This window comes from Vidua macroura, chromosome 1 (assembly GCF_024509145.1).
Source record: "Vidua macroura isolate BioBank_ID:100142 chromosome 1, ASM2450914v1, whole genome shotgun sequence".
Lineage (NCBI taxonomy): Eukaryota > Metazoa > Chordata > Aves > Passeriformes > Viduidae > Vidua > Vidua macroura.
In genome coordinates this window covers 103,530,813-103,549,622 of record NC_071571.1, presented here as the reverse complement: position 1 = coordinate 103,549,622, position 18,810 = coordinate 103,530,813, and the positions used below count along the sequence as shown (strand labels likewise).

Sequence of the window (18,810 nt, the reverse complement as noted above, 5' to 3'; positions counted from 1 at the left end):
CTGAGCTTGAACCCTTTTCAGCGTAGTCCAGCTGTTACATATTAAAGAAAGTAATATTAATTGTAAGACCTAGAGAAAGCTTTTGGATTATAATTGTAATTGGGGTAATTTTGTAAAATTCATTAGCAAGATGATCTCATTTGTACAAATGTAAAAAGTATCACTGGTAAAATTCTGTCAGGTTTCCATTGACCCAGGTGCTCATAATGTGTTAATTTACATCAGAGAAACAGCAGTGTGTGGAAATTGGCCAGCAGATAGGATTTAGTTATTTTTCATTAGCATTTGGACTTTGATGAAGGGGAACAGAAAAGAGTTGTTTGACCTTTCAGTGCTTAAATTATTAAAGAGCAAATAGATTTGAGGTCTAGATGCTTGCAAATCTAATTTGTCTTGTGGAGTAAGGATTAAGAGACATTTTGAGTTTGAAATTGCTCCAGTTTAACTTACTTCTTTCTTTAAAGTATCTGAAAATGAGTAGATGGCAGGCATCTAAAAGGTATACAAGGAGTAGTGCATGTAGTATAAATAAATATGGATTTACCACAGGAAAAGAAGCATTTTAATGACAGATTTGTTTCTAAAATGTCTACTGTCTTTAGCTTTAATCACAGAGTGAAAAATTAAGAGAATCCTCATTTCAGCCAGTACTGAAACAAATCATACTATCTCATCAGGTCTGAAGTCCCTCTTATATTCAGGCCTGCTGCAAGAAAGAAGTAACTTAGTTTACTATCCATCATGCTGTAGTGAAACTGTAGGATTCTTGTATTTGCTGCAGTATTAGGCAAGCATATCCAGCTTCACTGTCTTGTAAGAATAAATGTTTACATCATCTTCTGCATTTTTTCCAATACTCCATTTAAGTTTACAAATGGTATTTATTGTAGATTCACTGCAAATTAATAGAGGAGGCAACATGCTGTCTTCAAAGTAGCTTGGAATCCCAGTTCTAAGCAACTCTCTTTTGTTCTAGAAAATTAATTGTGAAAAATATGTCAAAAATTGATTTGTAAGAAAAAAACAAGATTGTAATGTAGATACTCCATGGTTAGTTTTTTTACAAATCAGTTCCCACAGGATCAAAGAAAGATTGCTGTGGATTGACCTTCATTTACTACTCAGCATGGAATTAATCAGCTAATGAAAACGTTTCTGCTTGATATGAAGCAAAATTTACAAGCAGAGGCCTTCAAGTGAACCCTCAAGACATTCCTGTGTCCCTGGCTGTACTAAATTTATGCATGGTTAGATATCTTCATGAAGTTCAGCATTAAATTAAAACATTTAAATTTGAGTGTCCACTTCAAGATGTCTACATGTGAGCTGAGTATTTAGTTATTATAATCAATGGAGTCTGGGAAGCAATTAGGTTGACCTAAAAGTGGACACCTTCTTTCTGCTCAATTCTCTGAGAACTGTAGATGCGTAGACCTCTTCATCAAGGCAGATAGGCTTAAGTGTGTTAACACTGAACTAAAGCTCCACCATATTAAAAGTCAAATCAGGCAGAAGGAAAAGTATTTATTGCATAAGAATGAAAAGCAACATTCTCCATGTTAATTTTCTGGACATTTTTTGTGAGCACAGAAGTCCAGCATCTCCCACTGGAGATGCTAGATCGTAAAAATACAGTCAAGAAGGTCTGTGGCACATGATCAGTAAGTCTGGTAAAAAAACAGTAAGATGGTCAAGAAAATTGCCATTTTCTGCCCCTTGGTGTTATTTGACTATAAAGACTCTGCAGACCTTAAATGGTGGTGTCACAGAATCATAGAATGGTTTGGGTTGGAAGGGACCTTTAAAGATTATCTAGTCTGACCCCCTAATCTGGTCAAGGGATGTCTTGCCCTCCAGGTTGCTTAAAGCACCATCCCTCCTGTCATTGGACAGTTCATCCCTCTATTTCTAAGCCAGATTTGCCTTCAGATGGGAAGTAACCATAGCTGTGCAGGGATATGACTAAGCCAATAAAATCCTCTTGGGTCCAGACTGAGATGGTCCTGCAGAAGCTCAGCTCATGTGTCCCTGTACTTCAGGCAGAATTTTCTGTAAACATAATTCTCTACCTACAGATGTCGGAACAATAACACGTCAGAAGGCTCTGGATATTTCATCTTTAAGAAACTTCCTATGCAGAGATTGCTGGTTTCTATGAACTGTCAACTTGAAAGATCATAAATTGTTACTGGATGTAGATGATACACAAAAACATGGACACATTGCCACTTTGACATCAATTATCTAGACTGACTTGTTTACTGGGATTCAGGATTCCAGGAGACAAATACTGATTAAGAATCACTGGTCCCCAGTGAAGCAATAAACTTGTAAGCCAGTCCTCTTTAGAGACATGGACTTCCCCATATCACAAATTTAAAAGCACTGACTCAGTCTTTTACAGCAACTGCCAGGGTATAATGATTACACTGTTTGCATATACAGCAGAAATTGCAATTTCTTTGTTCCTGTTTGAATGTCCATAGCACCTTTACAGTGGAGAGGGATGGACTGTTCTCTGTAGGTCCCAGTACAGCAGAGACTGCAAGTGCAAACTGACTTGCTTTGCAGAATTCAGAAAATGAAAAATACGGTTATCTATGAGATGTGCAAAAGTGCTTTGCTGAGTGATAACTTGCATCAAAAAGTGTTTTATACTTGCTCAGCAATAGTCAATATGCCACTGAAATTTTACTTTGTGCTTTTATCAATACTTATAATGTCAACAGTTAAGCAAATACTGGTCCCTGTCTCTCTGTAATTATGTCTTCATTTTTATCTTAGTATGAATTTAATTTCATTTAGGTAAGGTAACAGATTAGAGAAGGGACTCTATAGCTTTATGCTCACTTTTGTAAACAAAATAATACTTAATTCCACATTTAGCACTGATTAAACACACTTTTTCTGTACAAGAGTTTGAACAAGAAAATGTGCTGTGCATTCACTTGTGTGAAAAGCTGTGATATGTATGGCTATTTTTGTTTTTCCAGAGCAAAATTAATTTGAAAGCATGAATCTATTCCACAAATTTATACACCTGAATATTAAAATGTCTTTTTTTTTTCCTGTGTTCTTTGCTTTTAACAGTTGTTTTTTTCCAGTAAATACTGGTACACTATTATAGTTTTAGGATGGTTTGACTGCCCAAGTTTTAAAATAACCACTGTTTCTTTTGTTCTTTCCTTTCTACACTCTCAGTGTCTATCAAATCGTTGTTGAGGGAGAGCGCCCACGGAGGACCAAAAAGACAACTGAAATCCTAAAGTGCTACCCAGTGCCCATTCATTTCCAGAATGCCTCACTCTTGAATTCCCAGTACTACTTCGCTGCAGAGATTCCAGCCAATGGTTTACTAGCTGCTCAGCCTTTTACTGTTGGTGATAACAAAACCTACAGTGGTTTCTGGAATACTCCTCTTCTTCCTCATAAGAGCTACAGCATCTATTTTCAAGCTGCTAGCAGAGCCAATGGGGTAGGTCTTGCAACAGACGTGATTTTAAACAGTGTTTGTTTGTAAATAAATGATTGGCATCAACTAGCAGGATACCCAATTTAGTTGCTAATGAGAAAATGAAGTAACCGTGAAATTTAACACACTAAGTTTAAAAAATAGCAGTTTTCCTAACACAATATTGCTTAATGATTAAAGGTTAGGGAAAGAGGAGGGGAAAACCACACGTTTTGTCAGTAGTGAGCAGGCAAAGTAGTATGTTACCATTCCGTCTTATTAGCTAAAAGCTGTCCAGTGATTGTGTTTGACTGGCTTTTTTTCTTCTTTTTTGTTATTTTTCTTGCTTTGAACAAGAAAATGTGATTTCTTTTGTTACGTTTAAGCCAAACACAATTGTGGGTTTTTAGCACGTCTGTCTTAAGCGTGTCCAGTCCTGTTACCTTAGTTTGTAACATCTTGCTCTCCATTTTTCTCACTTGGGTGCCGTGATTGAATTAGAAATCACTCTTTTTTTTTGTCCCTTTCTGCAAACAAAATAAAAGGAAAAAGAAGTAGATGGAACTGAAATGAAAAGTGTGTAAAAAGATCCTCACAGATCATGTTTCATGAGACTAATTCTTCCTGGAATTGTTTTTCATTTCCTGGACAGACCTAGCCAGAGCCCTTCAATTCCTGATAAGCTTTGGCTGTCTGTGCTGACAGCCTGGAAATGTTTTCTGCCAGAAACCATAATGCTCCCTCATTCACAGTGCACCGACAGTGCACAAATGTGAAACACTATTGATTAATTTTTCTTCCTAAAGTTGTCTAACATGATGCCTCAAACTATACTTTCTGTAAGAAAAAGAAAAATCTCCCAAGGTCATTATGTTGCCAGAGTTGAAAAGCAGAAAACTTGCCTGTGCTCCTGCAAATATCTTTCACATTTTCTACTTTCAGAGGAATGTTAAGTGAAATGTTTATGTACCTTACCCAAGTAGTGCTTGTCCATATTATGAATGCACTTTGAGTTAACTAATAAGCAGTTAAATATGGAATGAGGCACATTCTGCTCTGACATTTTATCAGTAATTTTAAGACTAGAATAATGGATGACTTTCTCTGTCCAGAAACACAAGATGTGACCTTTTTCCTCTTTGTTTGACACAGGAAACTAAAATCGACTGCGTCAGGGTAGCCACAAAAGGTATGTTTCGATTATGTCATATATTCTGTACTTCAGCTTGTTGACCTTCCCCTCACATGGTGTTTGGAAACTTCCAGAAGTGTTTATATTGCTAAAACAGATTGCTAAACATATTATAGAATTTTCATAGAATAATTTGCATCCTTAGCTAAGATTTAGGACATTTGTTTGTTTGTTTGTAATTATAAATGTATTAATTACATTTGTTTGTCTGCTTGAACACAGGGCTTTTAAAATATATTCTGTGGGTTTTTATATGATCTCACAATAAATATTTTGTTCTTACATACATACATGTATGTTGTAAGATTGAGTTGTAAGATTGTCAGTTGCAGAGTACATACCACCTGCTTATACATCCATAGTGAAAAATTGCCCCTTACTTGTAAGCAATTACCTTAACTTAATTGCTGTGTAAAAGAGAAGTAGAGAAATCATGTTCTTCATTTTAATGAGACAGATCAGCTATATTTACTTGACTGTCAGCAGATGATACTACCATTTGTGAGACAAATATGTATAGTTGAGACAGTACTGGCTATAGGTTTTGTCTTCAAACGGGGAAACATAAACACACTGGTGATCTATTTATCTTTGGGGGCTAGATCTGTCTGTGATTATCTTTGTAGTCTCACCTTCTTAGTACCTTTAGCTGGTGGCAATTTTAAAGCCTGAAAAAGAAGTGATGGAATAGTACAATTTACTTGGAGATTGTAGTAAAGGAGCAGGAAAGAACGTGCTGCTGTGAGTAGGAACAGGTAAAACCACCTGGCAATTTGGGCACCTGACAAGAGCATGAAACAAAAACTGCTTCATCCCTATACCACTGCACCTTGCAGGAGATCATGCTTGTCTCAGTGACTATCCCTAATGGAACTGATTCCACCATGATTTCCTTTACATGTAGACTTCACAATTTCATCACCACCTCTAAGTCTAAATGGGATGAGAATGTCGTAATTTAAAAGTAAACAGAAATGTTAGCATAAAGTTACCCCTGTTGAAAGTTTGGATACTCCCTAATGTGACATTTTTATGGCTCTTTGAACTGATTCCTGGCTTCTTTTCTTTTACAAACCAAAGGAAGTAGTTTAATTTACTAACTGACTGGTACTAAACCATAGAAATATTTCAAATAATCTGAACTCAACCCAAATATAATACAGATGAGAGTTTAATTCCAGACGCAAGTGAAATCCTGTATTGTTTTCAAGTAGCTTCAGAGATATCAGGAGTGAACTAGGTTACATCAGAAATCATAATAGATGATTAGAGGAATGGATTTTAAATTTTTTGAAGATTTGTATTCCTGATCACTAATGGATGTTCAACTATTTAAATTACTTGACTGACTGAAAATTTTTACTTTCCCATTTGAGAAGCGAGGGTAACTTTGTGGATTGGAATAGCTCCCATAGCAACAAGCTACTTTGAGCTAACCCATTTGGCAATGGAGATATGAGAAATGCAGGTTTTATTTTTTAAAAAATCTCCCTACATTCCTGTTTTGAAAGCATGTTTTAGATTTTTTCATAATAAAATAATGTTGGAGGTTACTGTGAGGACTTTTTTTTTTTAAACCAGAGGTATCTTTGATGGTATTTTTAGTCTCTGGTGCAAAATTCTTGAGGGGCTACAGTAAAGCACTGATTTCCGTGATTTTAAACTGAATGCTTGTATTGTATTTTTAATCTGTATTAATTTAAAAAGATTAAGTGGAGACCATGACATATTTTAATATGGTATTAAAAGTAGCTGTCTGCACAGATGTTTTCCCTTTGGATCTAACAGAGATACTTAAGGGAAAAGCAGAATTCTGTGCCCTCTCTGGACCTCTCACATTTGCATTAGAAGAAAACAGCAAAAATTCTCTGTGTGTGTAGGTCAGAAATCATTATACCTGCACTGGGACAAGACATAAAATTGTCCTCTCCCAGTCTCCTCTCCTTCTGTTTAATCCCCATGAACAGCTTGGTACAGCTCAGTGCATTCACACTGTTTGTACCCCAGTAAGTAACGGCAGCTCTGACCACTCTGCCAGATTTCTTAGACTTGCACCATTTTCCTCTGAGCTTTGAGACTACAGTGTAGCTACTAGATAGTAAGCCACTTAAGTTCTATGTGCTTGTTATGTCCATCTATTTATGTGCTGTAGTGCTCCTGACAAATAAGATTAGGAACTCTCTGCAGTACTACCTCTAGTTTTCACGTACCAGTAACATTCCTGAAATATTTGTAATCTGGGCTTCTCTTATCTTCACAAGTTCATGTTCAGTGGTTTTTAAAGCTAGAGGAAGTGGTTCAGGCCATTCATGTATAAAACTGGTGCAATCTTCTTTTGACTTAAGGTCTGATCCTGAAAATACCTACAGCCTTGTGTAGGCCATTGAAATCAGTAGACACAATGTGGATTTTACTATGTATGTGAGAAGCCATATGGTTTCACAGAATCCCAGAATATTCTGAATTGCAAGGGATCATGGAATCCAGCTCTTAAGTGAATGGCCTATATGGGGATTGAACCCACAACCTTGGTGTTCTTAGCACCATGTTCTGACCAGCTAGGCCCTAATCAAGTCAATCATGTACTTACTTTTGCACACAGAGAATAATCTCATTGACTACTTCACAACTATTCCATCTTAAAATAGACATCTAAGTATTTTACTGGACACACAGGCCTGTGCCATTCCTAGAATCAAGGTCACTCAAGGCAACTTTCAAGTTGCTCCACTGAGCTACCTGAGATTGGTCAAGCCACTTCACTGTGTTTAGCCTGTTTGAAGTCTGTCCTGAGGACCAATATGGGGATTCAGAACATTTCACGAGCAGAGCTATGTAACTTGCTAGTTACATTCCCTTTAATTATCTCACCTCCAGATAATAAACTTGTTGGTGCCCTTAAGACCTTCTTAAGGTCACTGAGAGTTGGTTTTATCACTGTCATGCAGTGTTCATTCCATGGCCCACCATACACCTTTTAATTTTTTGTAAAAATAAAAATACGTAACTGTAATATAAATGTAATGTTTGTGTCCCAGATTCAGCAGAACTGTTCTGTACCTTGAGTACCCTCTTCCCTCCTGTTGATGTCAGCAGGAATAATGCATGTGCTCAACTGGCAGACATTAAACCTTGTTGCTGCATCAGAGACCAAGTGCAGCATAGCTTATTATCATATTGACAGGTTTCCTGTTAGAAGAGTACAGCCTATCTCCAGAAAAGTGCAGCCTAATTCTATTGGGTCAAATGCCTGTATGGGTTCAGTAGCTAGATAATACTTTCTCATTTCATCAAGTGTATTTTAAACAACCTCAGTTTGTACCCTTTTAAAAAATGATCTTGTTTTATGACCATTACATTTTTACAAACGAAATCTCTTGTTAAATGTGTTCTTTTAGAGATCATATAAAAATCCTGATTGCAGTGATTACAAGTATAAATTAGGATGAGAATGTTTGATTTTGTAGAGCTGAAAGTTCTCCTTCTGCTTCTGATGAAGTCAGTGGAAGCCTTTGCCAGTGACTTTGTTAGTAGAAGGATCATGCAGCACATTATTATGACGTGGAGTCTCCTGATCTCAGTTTTCTGTAGAGAAAGGCTTCTGGGACCTCTGTGACTATTTGGTGTATATACAAATGGGGAGACTGCAGGGTTTCCACTCCCATTATTTTTGACAAGATAATGAAGCAAACAAACAAACAAAAATCCGGAATAGCTTTTTGTACCAGTGGTAATAAAGGTTGTCATATATTGCTTGAAATATAGCTTTCATATTCCTACTCTTTCTTCAAGCTAAATGACTGTAAAATCTCAACAGACTAAGTTGAAAACATTCCAAAACTCCTCCAAGTTTATTACTATCAACTTTGTGGTGGTTTGTGATTTATATTAAGACTATATTTTCTGATATGACTTACAACACTGTCTGGATAGAAACATCTTGATTATCTCCTAGGAATGCAGTTCTCAAGAGGGAGGCATCATTGTTCTAATTTTGCAATATTGGAAGGCTTTCATTAATTATGAGAGAGAAAAGGATATTATAATATTTTAAATCCAATAGCAACAGTACTCTAGAAGCTACTATCAACACTGCATTTCAGTGTTGCTGAGGGATATTTCCAAATATTATGCAGCAGCAGTTTTGAGTTTAATTGTCTGCAGATGGTAGATGATCTATTTTCCTCTCTCGCTGCCACATTTCTAATAGCACCCAGGCTGTTCTATGTAAATGAGTGATCTTTCATATAATTTTGTCCTTAATTTTCCAATATTTTTTCTTTGCATCATTCTCCAGCTGCATCGTGTTGGATCTGACCTTTTAATTTTTTTAATATTCCTTAATATATATGTATCACAGCGTGCTTAACCATTTAGAGGCAATCATAGAACTGCTGGAAAACAAAGAAATAACAAATTTTATTAATGTGAGCCACAGTAATAGTTGTCTGTAGCAGGAAGTCGTTGTTATAACTGTGTTAGAAAAGTCTGGATATTTCAGGGCACAAACAAGTCAGGGTTTTCAGTTTTTTCTTGTGAACTTGAAACTCAGACCTGGGACAGTTACACACCTACCTAATAAAAGTGTGCCACCTCTCAGCGGTCATTCTCTGTATGCTGAACATTAAGTATATGGGTAGTGCATGCATTTTTAGAACAGTGACCCAAGTGGGTACAAGAAAAATTAATCTTAACTAGCTCAAAAATGCTTTACATAAAAACTGTCTTTTAAAAATGGTAGGAAAATGTAGTATTATGAAATAGGAAAATAAAAATGAAACTAGCTCAAATTATGTGGAGAAGTTGATATGAGAGTACTCTGAATAATCAGCTTGTTTTCACTTAGAAAAATTAGCGCCCTGACTAGCAGAGCCAAAGAGTCTCCAGTTTCCTCAAATGCAGTAAATAATGTGCTTCGAGTCCTTTTCCTGAATGAAAGTCACACACAACAGCTTATTAATTTGCAGAATAACCACACTAACAACTGAAGATGAAAAGGAACTTGTGGGAGTTTTTTGGTTTTTATTTGTGAAGTTCAGACAATAAACAACTGACCAGGATTCTTCTTGCTGGCGTAGCTTCAGTCTGGCTTTTTTTTCCCTCATGCATGCTGACCTGGAACTCTTCCTTTGCCTTAGCTGCGATAATCGTGACTCAGCTTACAACACCATACATTCGCATCGCCCCTGCTGCAGGCGACGACCAACTAACAGGTCAGATGTTCAAGTACAGATAAGTCACCATGCCCATTCTGTCTCTTTCTCTTTGGCTCCTTTTCCCTGACCGTTTCTTCCTTCTCTGCTCATAAACAGTTTCCTGTGTTAAAAGTTCCTTTCTGTTTATAATTTTTTTTCCTCAGCTCCATTAAATTCAGTGGTGTGCTTGGCACCAAAACTCACACACACATCCCTGTATGTACGACTCCACTGCATGTGCCCATTGTGTGTGATCTGTGGAATGTTCCTTCAAGCCTCATGTTGTAAAGAGATCTCGTCTTGCTCCATCCATAAATTAAATGAAAGTTTGAATATAGATATATATCTGTGTACCTGTTTATTTTTTTCTCTGTTATTAGATCAAGACACTAGAATTTCTAAATAATAGAGGCTCAAAAGTTGCATGTGCAAGTTAGGACAAAGATCTAGTATTAGTGGATTCAGGGTTTTTTTCCTGTGTAATGGTAGGAAGACTATGTTTTCTGGCAACATTTCAATATGAATTAAATTAAAATATAGAAATAAAAATATTCCTTTTTATTATGTCATACATGAGTTCTAGGATTAAAATAAAACAACCTAGCATGTGACATATGAGAATGAGCAAGACTTAAGGATCTAAAATCTAATTGTCACAGTAAACTCAGTATTCAAGTGGAGCCATTATTACGCTCTATATGGCTTGAAGGATGGCTCAGAATATGCTAGAAAACCTTTATGAACCTGGGGAAATGATTGATTTTGTTAGAAAATAAACCTGTGCCTAAAACCTTTCAGGGATTTGCAAACATATTTATTTTCAAAGAGAACCAAAGAGCATTAAAAACTCTAGAACCTGAAGTGATTAAATATCTAATGGGGGAAGTAAACCTAGTCCATCAGCTTTTAGCATATGATAAATCTTGGCCTTTTTGAAGAATACTGGCATAGTTCCTTGGGAAAGCACATTGTTACCATGTTGCTACCAGGGTGTCCAAGAGAGGAGTTCAGATGTCTGGTATCTGGATACTGCTACAGTAAATAAGAGGCAGTTAAATGATCCATCTCAAGATAAGAGGATTAGTGACATGTCTGCTCTAGCTTTTTATTCTGGGGTATGTGTTATAATAGCAAAGCTGAGTGATCCATAAGGCCCAAGTTACCTTGTCAATCAAAACAAAATTGCTGCATGTATACTTTTAATTTCTAATAACCTATGAACTAACCAGAATAACATACTTATATGATGCCATTAAGTAGCTTGTTCTTGTTACTGCTGCTTGGCAGAAGCTGTGCCTGCATACATTTTTATGCCTCAGTTAATTTTTACTTGACAATTCAAATAAAACATTGAAGAGACAGGATCTCTTCCATATCCTTGAAATTCAACAAGTTTTGATTTCTTTATCACAGGATTCAAATAAGCTTCTATATTTTTCCATGTGGAGATTGAAATGTTTTTCTTCTCATGTTTTGGGGTTTTTTATTTGTTTCAATGCAAAACTGGGCAGTTATTGGTAACACTGGAGATACGCCTGTTCCACAAGAAGATGGCCACAGTACTTAACAATAAGAGAAAAGAGATATGCCTAGCATAAGATAGCTGGCTAACATAGGATTTATTTCATTGCTTTGTCACTGGTGGCTTTGGCAGTTTGTGGTTGTCTGTCAGATCTGTGAAATTTGTTTCCTTTTTCTTGAAAAGAAAATAAAAATGTTCTACCAGAATCTAATTTTGTAGTGAAAAAAGAACGTATCACATTATACCTGCCAACAGCATTTATAGCTATTTGTGAAAGGTATTAGAGAGCCTTTGGAATACCCTCATCATCTTCCCAACCCCCACCCCACGCTTGAAAGACTGTGCTCAAAAGGAAAGAAATATCTTCTTCCTTGTTAGCCACAACTGCAGTAACAAGCAAAGAAACCTCACCCAGCCCACATGGTTGTCCCATGACAGCAACAAGAATTCCTCTTTTTCTAGGGAGACATCCTGTCTAGGGGTCCTTAGGGCAGGCTTTTCAACTTCAGGGCAGTACAGCAGTACTGCAGTACCCATGAGGAGAACAAAGGTTTTCATAAAGGAGGTTTACAGAAACTGGACCACACATGAGGGAGCTGAGAGTGATACACATTGTCCCCACATTTCTCTCCTGTAAATTTCAAGACTGTGGAAAGGATTTACATGTAAAAGGATTTGTTTATGTGAAAGTACAGGGCTGTTTCTAACTGTAGTTACCACAAGCCCTACAGCTGTAACTGTTAAATGTCACTTAGCATTTTCTGTTCAGTGCTTTTTACTCACTTCTTTGCTCAGAACCAAAGTAATTATATTTGAGATGAAGAAATTACTTTCATCTTTTAGCATTTGAGGAGATACGTAAGCAGCAGTGGGAAGGTCAAGGATGGCATTTTCGGGTTTCTTTACATTGGTAGTTGATGCTTCTTGCATAATGAAAATTTAAAATCTTGGCTGCATTCCTGAATATCGTTACCAAATTTGAAAGGTCTTCCTCTTCACAAATATCATGATAATACAGCTCAGCTTTCAAGCCAATTCTGCTTGCACTCATTTCCTCCATCCTTGTCACCAATTCATCTTACCTCTTACTGGTGCCGTTGATAAACAATGCATTATTAATTTCTCTTTGTCCTTCCTTTCTCCTTCCTTTTTCATATAAAAATACAAGGCCTTCCATTTATAGGATTACCGGCTAGTTGCCCTAAATATCTTGACAGCCACTCCAGGTTGCCTTTGCAGCCCATAGCGAAGAGAACTTTTCATTGCAGTTGCACCTAAATACCTACAGTGTAGTTGTCCTTGAGTTATAGCATAAGATAACCTAGTGTAAAAGCAGCAGTTGCACTCTTAGAAGTCAAAATAGGGAAATTAGTGTTTAGTCAATACATTTTTATCAGTGATCCAGTAATGTAGCAGCTAAGGAATTCAAATTTGGGGGATAGTGTTTAACTTTCAGTGTTACCTTACAGAAAGTAAGTAACTTGAAATCCACTCAGTTGACCTTGTCCTTCAACAGAAGGAGAATATCTAATATCTTACACCTGTCTGCGAGGAAAAAAGATCATGTATGCATGAAGCATAGTAGTACTTATGATACTGTCCCCATGTTTTCATAACAAATACAGTTTAACATACAATTGAAATCATGTAGAATGTTATCAAAAAACTTACCACATACAAATGTGATTGTTTGATCTTAACTTCAAAGTTGAATTAAAAAATCCATCTTTTTGAGAAAGACTGAAATAATTTGCAGTTTGTTTCAGTATTTTGTAAGAGACACTTCATCTAATGGATTTAAATTGGCCATATTTGGTATTCACTTGGCCCTCATATGTTTTGTTCTCTGCATTCTGATAAAACAGCATGCGTGGAATCATGATTAGGGTGTTCTATTCTGTCAGGCATTTTCTTAATTGTTGAAATATGTCTGAGCTACTTGTATTTAAATTAAAGTATTTCCATTTGTGATTTAGTGGAGCAGCCACTACTTTGCTGGATATTATTAAGACTGATTTCCATAGAACGCCCTTTTTATGACCCATTGTAATTACACATCCAGCTGCAAGAGAGAGCTCTGTATTGTACATTCTTCATACATTAAATTCTTGGTACAAATCAAATGCAGCAAGATCTGTCAGAAGTTTTGTAAAGTAACTGATACTTAACAATTGGGCAGATTTTTTTTTTTTTTAAGATTGGGGCAAATGCTTAAAAGATAAATTAGTTTTATCCTACATACCTTAAGGTCTAGATGATCACCATATTTTATAAACAAGTTAAAAGCAGTCATAAAATAATCCCAGTCGGTTTCTTCTCCCTTATGAAGTCAGCACCATAATAAAATATACCCATTTCTTAAGATGGGCATTCAGTACATAGCAAGATTTATTGCAGTGTTCTGGGTCACATTCTGTTCTCAGCAATTCCACTGTAAAAGTGGAAAAAATAAACTGAAAATTTTGATTGATTAAATCACAACTTCATGGTATTTTTTTACGTCAGGAGATTTACTCCAGTTTTGTACTGCATTACTGAAAACACAGTTTGTTTATTAACAAAAAAACCAACAGCATAAATTTGAGAAAGAGTGTTTTGCTATTTACCTCGATTGTTCTGCTTTACAATGCGTCTGAGGTATAACAGCATGTGCTGGACAGACTTTTACATTCATTTTTCCTCCATCCTGGACCCTGTAACATTGATTTATATGTATTCTGACGTGCTAAAACTTGAAGTGCTATTTTGGGCAATGTAGAACCCACTGTTTCCTAGTTCAGGCAATTTCCTAGTTGAGTCTGTAATAACAAGCCTATGTGCAGATGTATCTGTCTGCAGGTTCAATACACTATTTTAGAAGTTTATCCTTGTCTTGCTACTTCTGGGCAACATTTGCATTAGTTGGAGGTGTGGATAGTTATCCAGGGGAGAATATGCACCTATGTGCTGTAAAGTCAAAGCCACATTGCAGTGCTGTTGCAAGATCAAGTGTCAAGGAGAGCAGAATGAGAATGGATCTGACTCTCCAAAGTGAAATTCTAAGCCTGTTTTTATGTGATGGCCCCCAACAATTGTTGTACCAGTTGTTCAAGGATTCTGGTCCTCTTGCTTGGCTGGGCAGAATGCAAAACAAGGAAATGTTCCTACTTTCTGCAGTACTGGCTGAATGCATTTCAATGGGCTGAGGTGTCACTTGTGATTTATTGCCCATTTTTGTTCTTTTATGTGTTATATTTGTCATTTTTGCAGTGACAGTTTCATCTATAAAACAGTATAGTTACAAGAAAATGTTAAGAGGATACAGGAGTGCCATGGGAGCTGCTGTTTCCTTTTCTCCCTTTTATTTCCCCTAGTACGTTACAGAGTCAAATGTCAGGCTTTCTGTAAGACAGTGCAGCCAAAGCATCTATGCTTTTAAGCATAAGTACATTTTCCACAGAGCAACTGAAGAAGAGCTGAAGTTAAACAATAAGACAAAGAAGGCCTAAAAATAATGCTAATAACATTTCCCAAATGTTGAAATAACCTGTAATACAAATACAAGCTATTGCCATCTGTACACAATAAAGAGCCCAACCTGATTAGAAGTCTATTATCAGTGTGATTATATTAGTTATATTAAATACTCCACTTCTTGTTTTAAAATAATAGTTGCTTTAATGTTCTCTGGAAGTGGGACCTGTCCAATTCCCATGCATAAGTAGGAGAATAGAGAGGAGAAATTGCAGAGGGTCATATCAGCAGTTTTCTCTCCAGCCATTGATGCTTCTGGTTGGCCAAGGGGTTTGGGTTCTTCAGCTGTCCTGGCGCTGCATCGCCAGAGCCACTGTGTTACAGATGTGGGACAGGAACAGCTGGAGAAGATCCCATGAGCTAGAAGAAAGTATTAACCTTTCCCTACCCTTTAGGAAGGACAAGTAGCCTAATTAGGTATGTTTTCCACTGTAGAAACAGTTTGTCTTTTATTCAGGGGAGTTGGTTACCACAGAAGTAATAGTCATTGCAGGAGCTGTGTTGCATCCCCCAAGTACAAAACCCATCTGGAAGTTTGAGTATTCCAGTTCATACCTGGGAGAAAAATATATTCCAAGTGTCAAATATCTCTTTCATGACAAGAATAATCCAAATTTAATGTAATGCAAGATGGGTCTGTTTGGTTCATCCTATCTTGAAAAAGAATTTATTCTCTTAGTAATGTGTAATCTTTATGTCAGGATATCTGTGAGGCTGTTTGAGGTTGGGCTGGGAGGAGAGGGAGTTTTTCTTAATCACATTACAGAGAATGGAAGCATAAAATCCAGTCATGAAAGTAATTATATGAATGCAATGACCAGGATAAATTCTTAACAAACTGAAGGAATCTCTGCCATCTGTTAGTACTGGTACTGGTCAGTATCACACCTGCTTCGAAATGTTTCAACATCAGCAATGTACAGAGAATATAAAACCTGAAACAATGCAAAAATACCAGTAGGTAATTTTTAGAGCATAGCTGTCATATAGTGTGCTATTTAATTTCTGTATAAAAAAAATATGCCTCTGATTTTTACATTTGAAACAGAACATGTTTTGTATGTATCACAATGAAAAATTAAGGAGAGACAAGGAAAGACAAAGAAACTCAGAGATATAAATAGTAACTAAAAAACCCTGTGAATTTCAATGTTTCCCATCTCTAGTTTTTGACTGTATTCATAAAATGCTATGCAATTTGAATTTTAAGTTGAAATAAAATGTGGGACCAGTTATGGGTAAAACAATCTTGGAGTCTGCAAATCTGGTGTTTGTACCCCTGGAGAGTTTGACAAATGTTTAAGGCAATATTTTGTTTATTGCCTCTGTTTAAATGTATAGGTGAGCATTCAAATGTGTTGCAGTTAAACAGAGTAGTGCAGCAATGAGTAGAGTAATACTGTCAACTTTAAGCAGAAGTTACAGAACATACTGTCTTGGGCAAAATAATGTTTCAGCAATTCGCTCAGTTCAGTTTCATTGAAATAAATCTTAGTAAGTATCTAAGCTACATTTGTCTGCTTGGAGTAACAATTCAACACTGCAAGCCATAACTGTAGTTATCGACGAGTTTTTAACACCTTCTTCAGACAATGTATTGAAAATGTTCTTTTCTGCAGTAATGGGAGTTTGACTGTAAGAACCAATGATTTTAGAGCTCTGAGAAAGGCACTCAGGCGTATCTGTGCATTTTCATGTCTTCATTTTTTAAAAATTTTGAATTTTCATTTCCTTCCTTTCATCTGATTCTCTGTCAGTGCTGAGCACTAAGAAGTTTTTGTGTACATAGAAAATTCCAGTGCAAATGGAAGTTGAGTCTCAATTTTCCATAAAAGTGAACAGAAGTTGGTGTCTTGCATGGTTTTAAGCTGTCAAGAAGAAAAATAAGTATTCAGGTTCTGTTTAAACTTCTGAGTTCATATTGGAAGCACAAAGTGAAACAGGAGAAATAATTAATTCTAATTGGTCAGAAGCAAACAAAGTATTCTATAAACCTTTTTGAAGCAAAATAGTTGCACTTTTCAGTAGGCTGTCATTGAATTAGACCACTTCTGGTTATGAGTGAATGTGTCAATAATTAAAAGTAAAAAGAGCTGATTATAAAAATTACTGTTCAAGGCATTCTTTATCAAGTAGGACAAGTGGAGATTTTCCTTTAACCCCTAAAACCTCCAGGAAAAAAATGAAAAACAAAATGTAAATCAATGATAAGTATTCAGAGGAGGCCTAGTCTATTCTTGTCCCTGTACTAGAATATTGGTACATTCAACATTATTTCAGTCTGAATAGGTTGTTTATTGGCAATACTGTAAAATTTTCTGCAATAAAAACAAAAGAACTGCTACACTGTATTAGCACAAAGACAGATTTAGAATTCTGTGAAATTATATTTCCTTTGTTGTGCTGATTGTCCTTTCCAGTTCCTCTATCTGACCTTCCTGCCTTAAAACAGCATTGACTCTGAAATGCTTTAAAAGAAAAAAAGGTTTGAGTCTTTTTCCTACTTTTTATAAATTTATCACAAACATATTTTTATATTTCTTCATGCATCATTACATGTATAATTCCATTTATTTGTTAGTAGAATGAACTATGTTATGTTTTCTTCCAGGAAAATGTATAAGTACTGAAAAATGAGAAGTAAATTCCAAGTGTGATTGTTTTTGAAGGATTTCTGAAGAATCCTTCATAAGGATTGCAGTGTGAAGGGAGGTTAGTAGTGGAAGTCACCAGGAATGTCAGCCTCATCTGTGAGCCAGTGGCAGCACAGACTAAAACATCCTTGGGTGTTCAGACCTCCCACAGGAGGGCATTAGTCTCTGTACCTCTCCTCCTAATGGCAAAGTAACCAAGCCTTCACCGACTTTCCATTTGGAACTGTTCATTAGTGTTCCTCTGCTTAAGTCCTTGGTTGACAGTGAGATCAGAAGATGATGCCTCACTCTGCTACTTCTTGCCCATAGCTTCAGGTTGCTTTGTTCCCATGCTGGATGGGATCCCTTGCATTCAGGGATGGAAAATAAAACAGCTGTGTTTGTCCAGGCCAAAAGCATCTAGTTTTGTAGTTGAGTTTCACCCTGAGTAGGTCAGCTCCAGAAACATTACTGTGATATGATTTCATGTCTTCCCTGCTTGATATAAGCCAGCTGAGTACTAGAGAACCGCATTTTATCTCCCCTGAAGAGGGCAGAGTCCTCTGTTTCTAGAAAACAGATGAAATAAATTCTCAGTGGTGTCTGGTATTTCTTATCATGTCTCCATATAATTTCAGGAGTAGATCTAGTGTTGAAAACATGGGAGTCAACAAAATGTCTCCTTCAGCAATAGGTGAAAGTCAAATATCCTTGGTGGGACTGATGATAAGTTGTCCACTTCTTCTATAGGAATGGCCTGAAAGTGTTGCTGGCTTGCTTAGAAAATATATTAGGTATGGACAGGATCAATCCAGACTGTCTGCTTTCATTTCCGTAGAGCTAATTTGAGAGTGTTACTCTTCTACCATGAGTACTGTTGGTTTGAGGTTGTGTAGAGAACCATAAAATCCAACATTTTAGGTCTAAAGGCTACCATAGTTGTACACTGTGTACCTTTATAACTTCTTGTTCACAGAACTCAGGGCTATAAGATGCAATTGCACTTCCAATGGCTGCAACTGGGGCATCTTTCACAGAGCATCAGCTGGCAACAAGCCCTACATTCAAAGTACTGGGACACCTTCAGTTTCAGCCCTTCTTGGTGCTTCTTTTCTCAGACCTCCTCATCCTGATTCAGTATGGTACCTACATGCATACAGCTAATTTGATGCAAGTATACTCTCATTACTCCTCAGTCAACCTTGATTAGAAATGTGTGTCTTGTCATATTGGTCATTGTTGTGTTTTGTAGTCAGAGAGTAATTGGTAAAGAAGCCCAGTTTCATATTTCCACAGAAGTAAGG

General features: G+C 36.6%; 1 protein-coding gene across 6 annotated transcripts in view; it reads left to right on the top strand.

Annotated features, from left to right (window-relative positions):
- PTPRM (protein tyrosine phosphatase receptor type M) overlaps window positions 1-18,810 on the top strand; it is a 445,383-nt gene that overhangs the window by 266,247 nt on the left and 160,326 nt on the right. For 3 of the 6 annotated variants that reach the window (XM_053979847.1, XM_053979823.1, XM_053979813.1), the window contains exons 12-14: window positions 3,202-3,475; window positions 4,604-4,640; window positions 9,782-9,856. In XM_053979847.1, the coding sequence (XP_053835822.1) occupies window positions 3,202-3,475; window positions 4,604-4,640; window positions 9,782-9,856 (386 nt within the window). The remainder of the gene's footprint in view (window positions 1-3,201; window positions 3,476-4,603; window positions 4,641-9,781; window positions 9,857-18,810) is intronic. The other 3 variants (XM_053979855.1, XM_053979842.1, XM_053979831.1) reach the window with 1 other exon arrangement.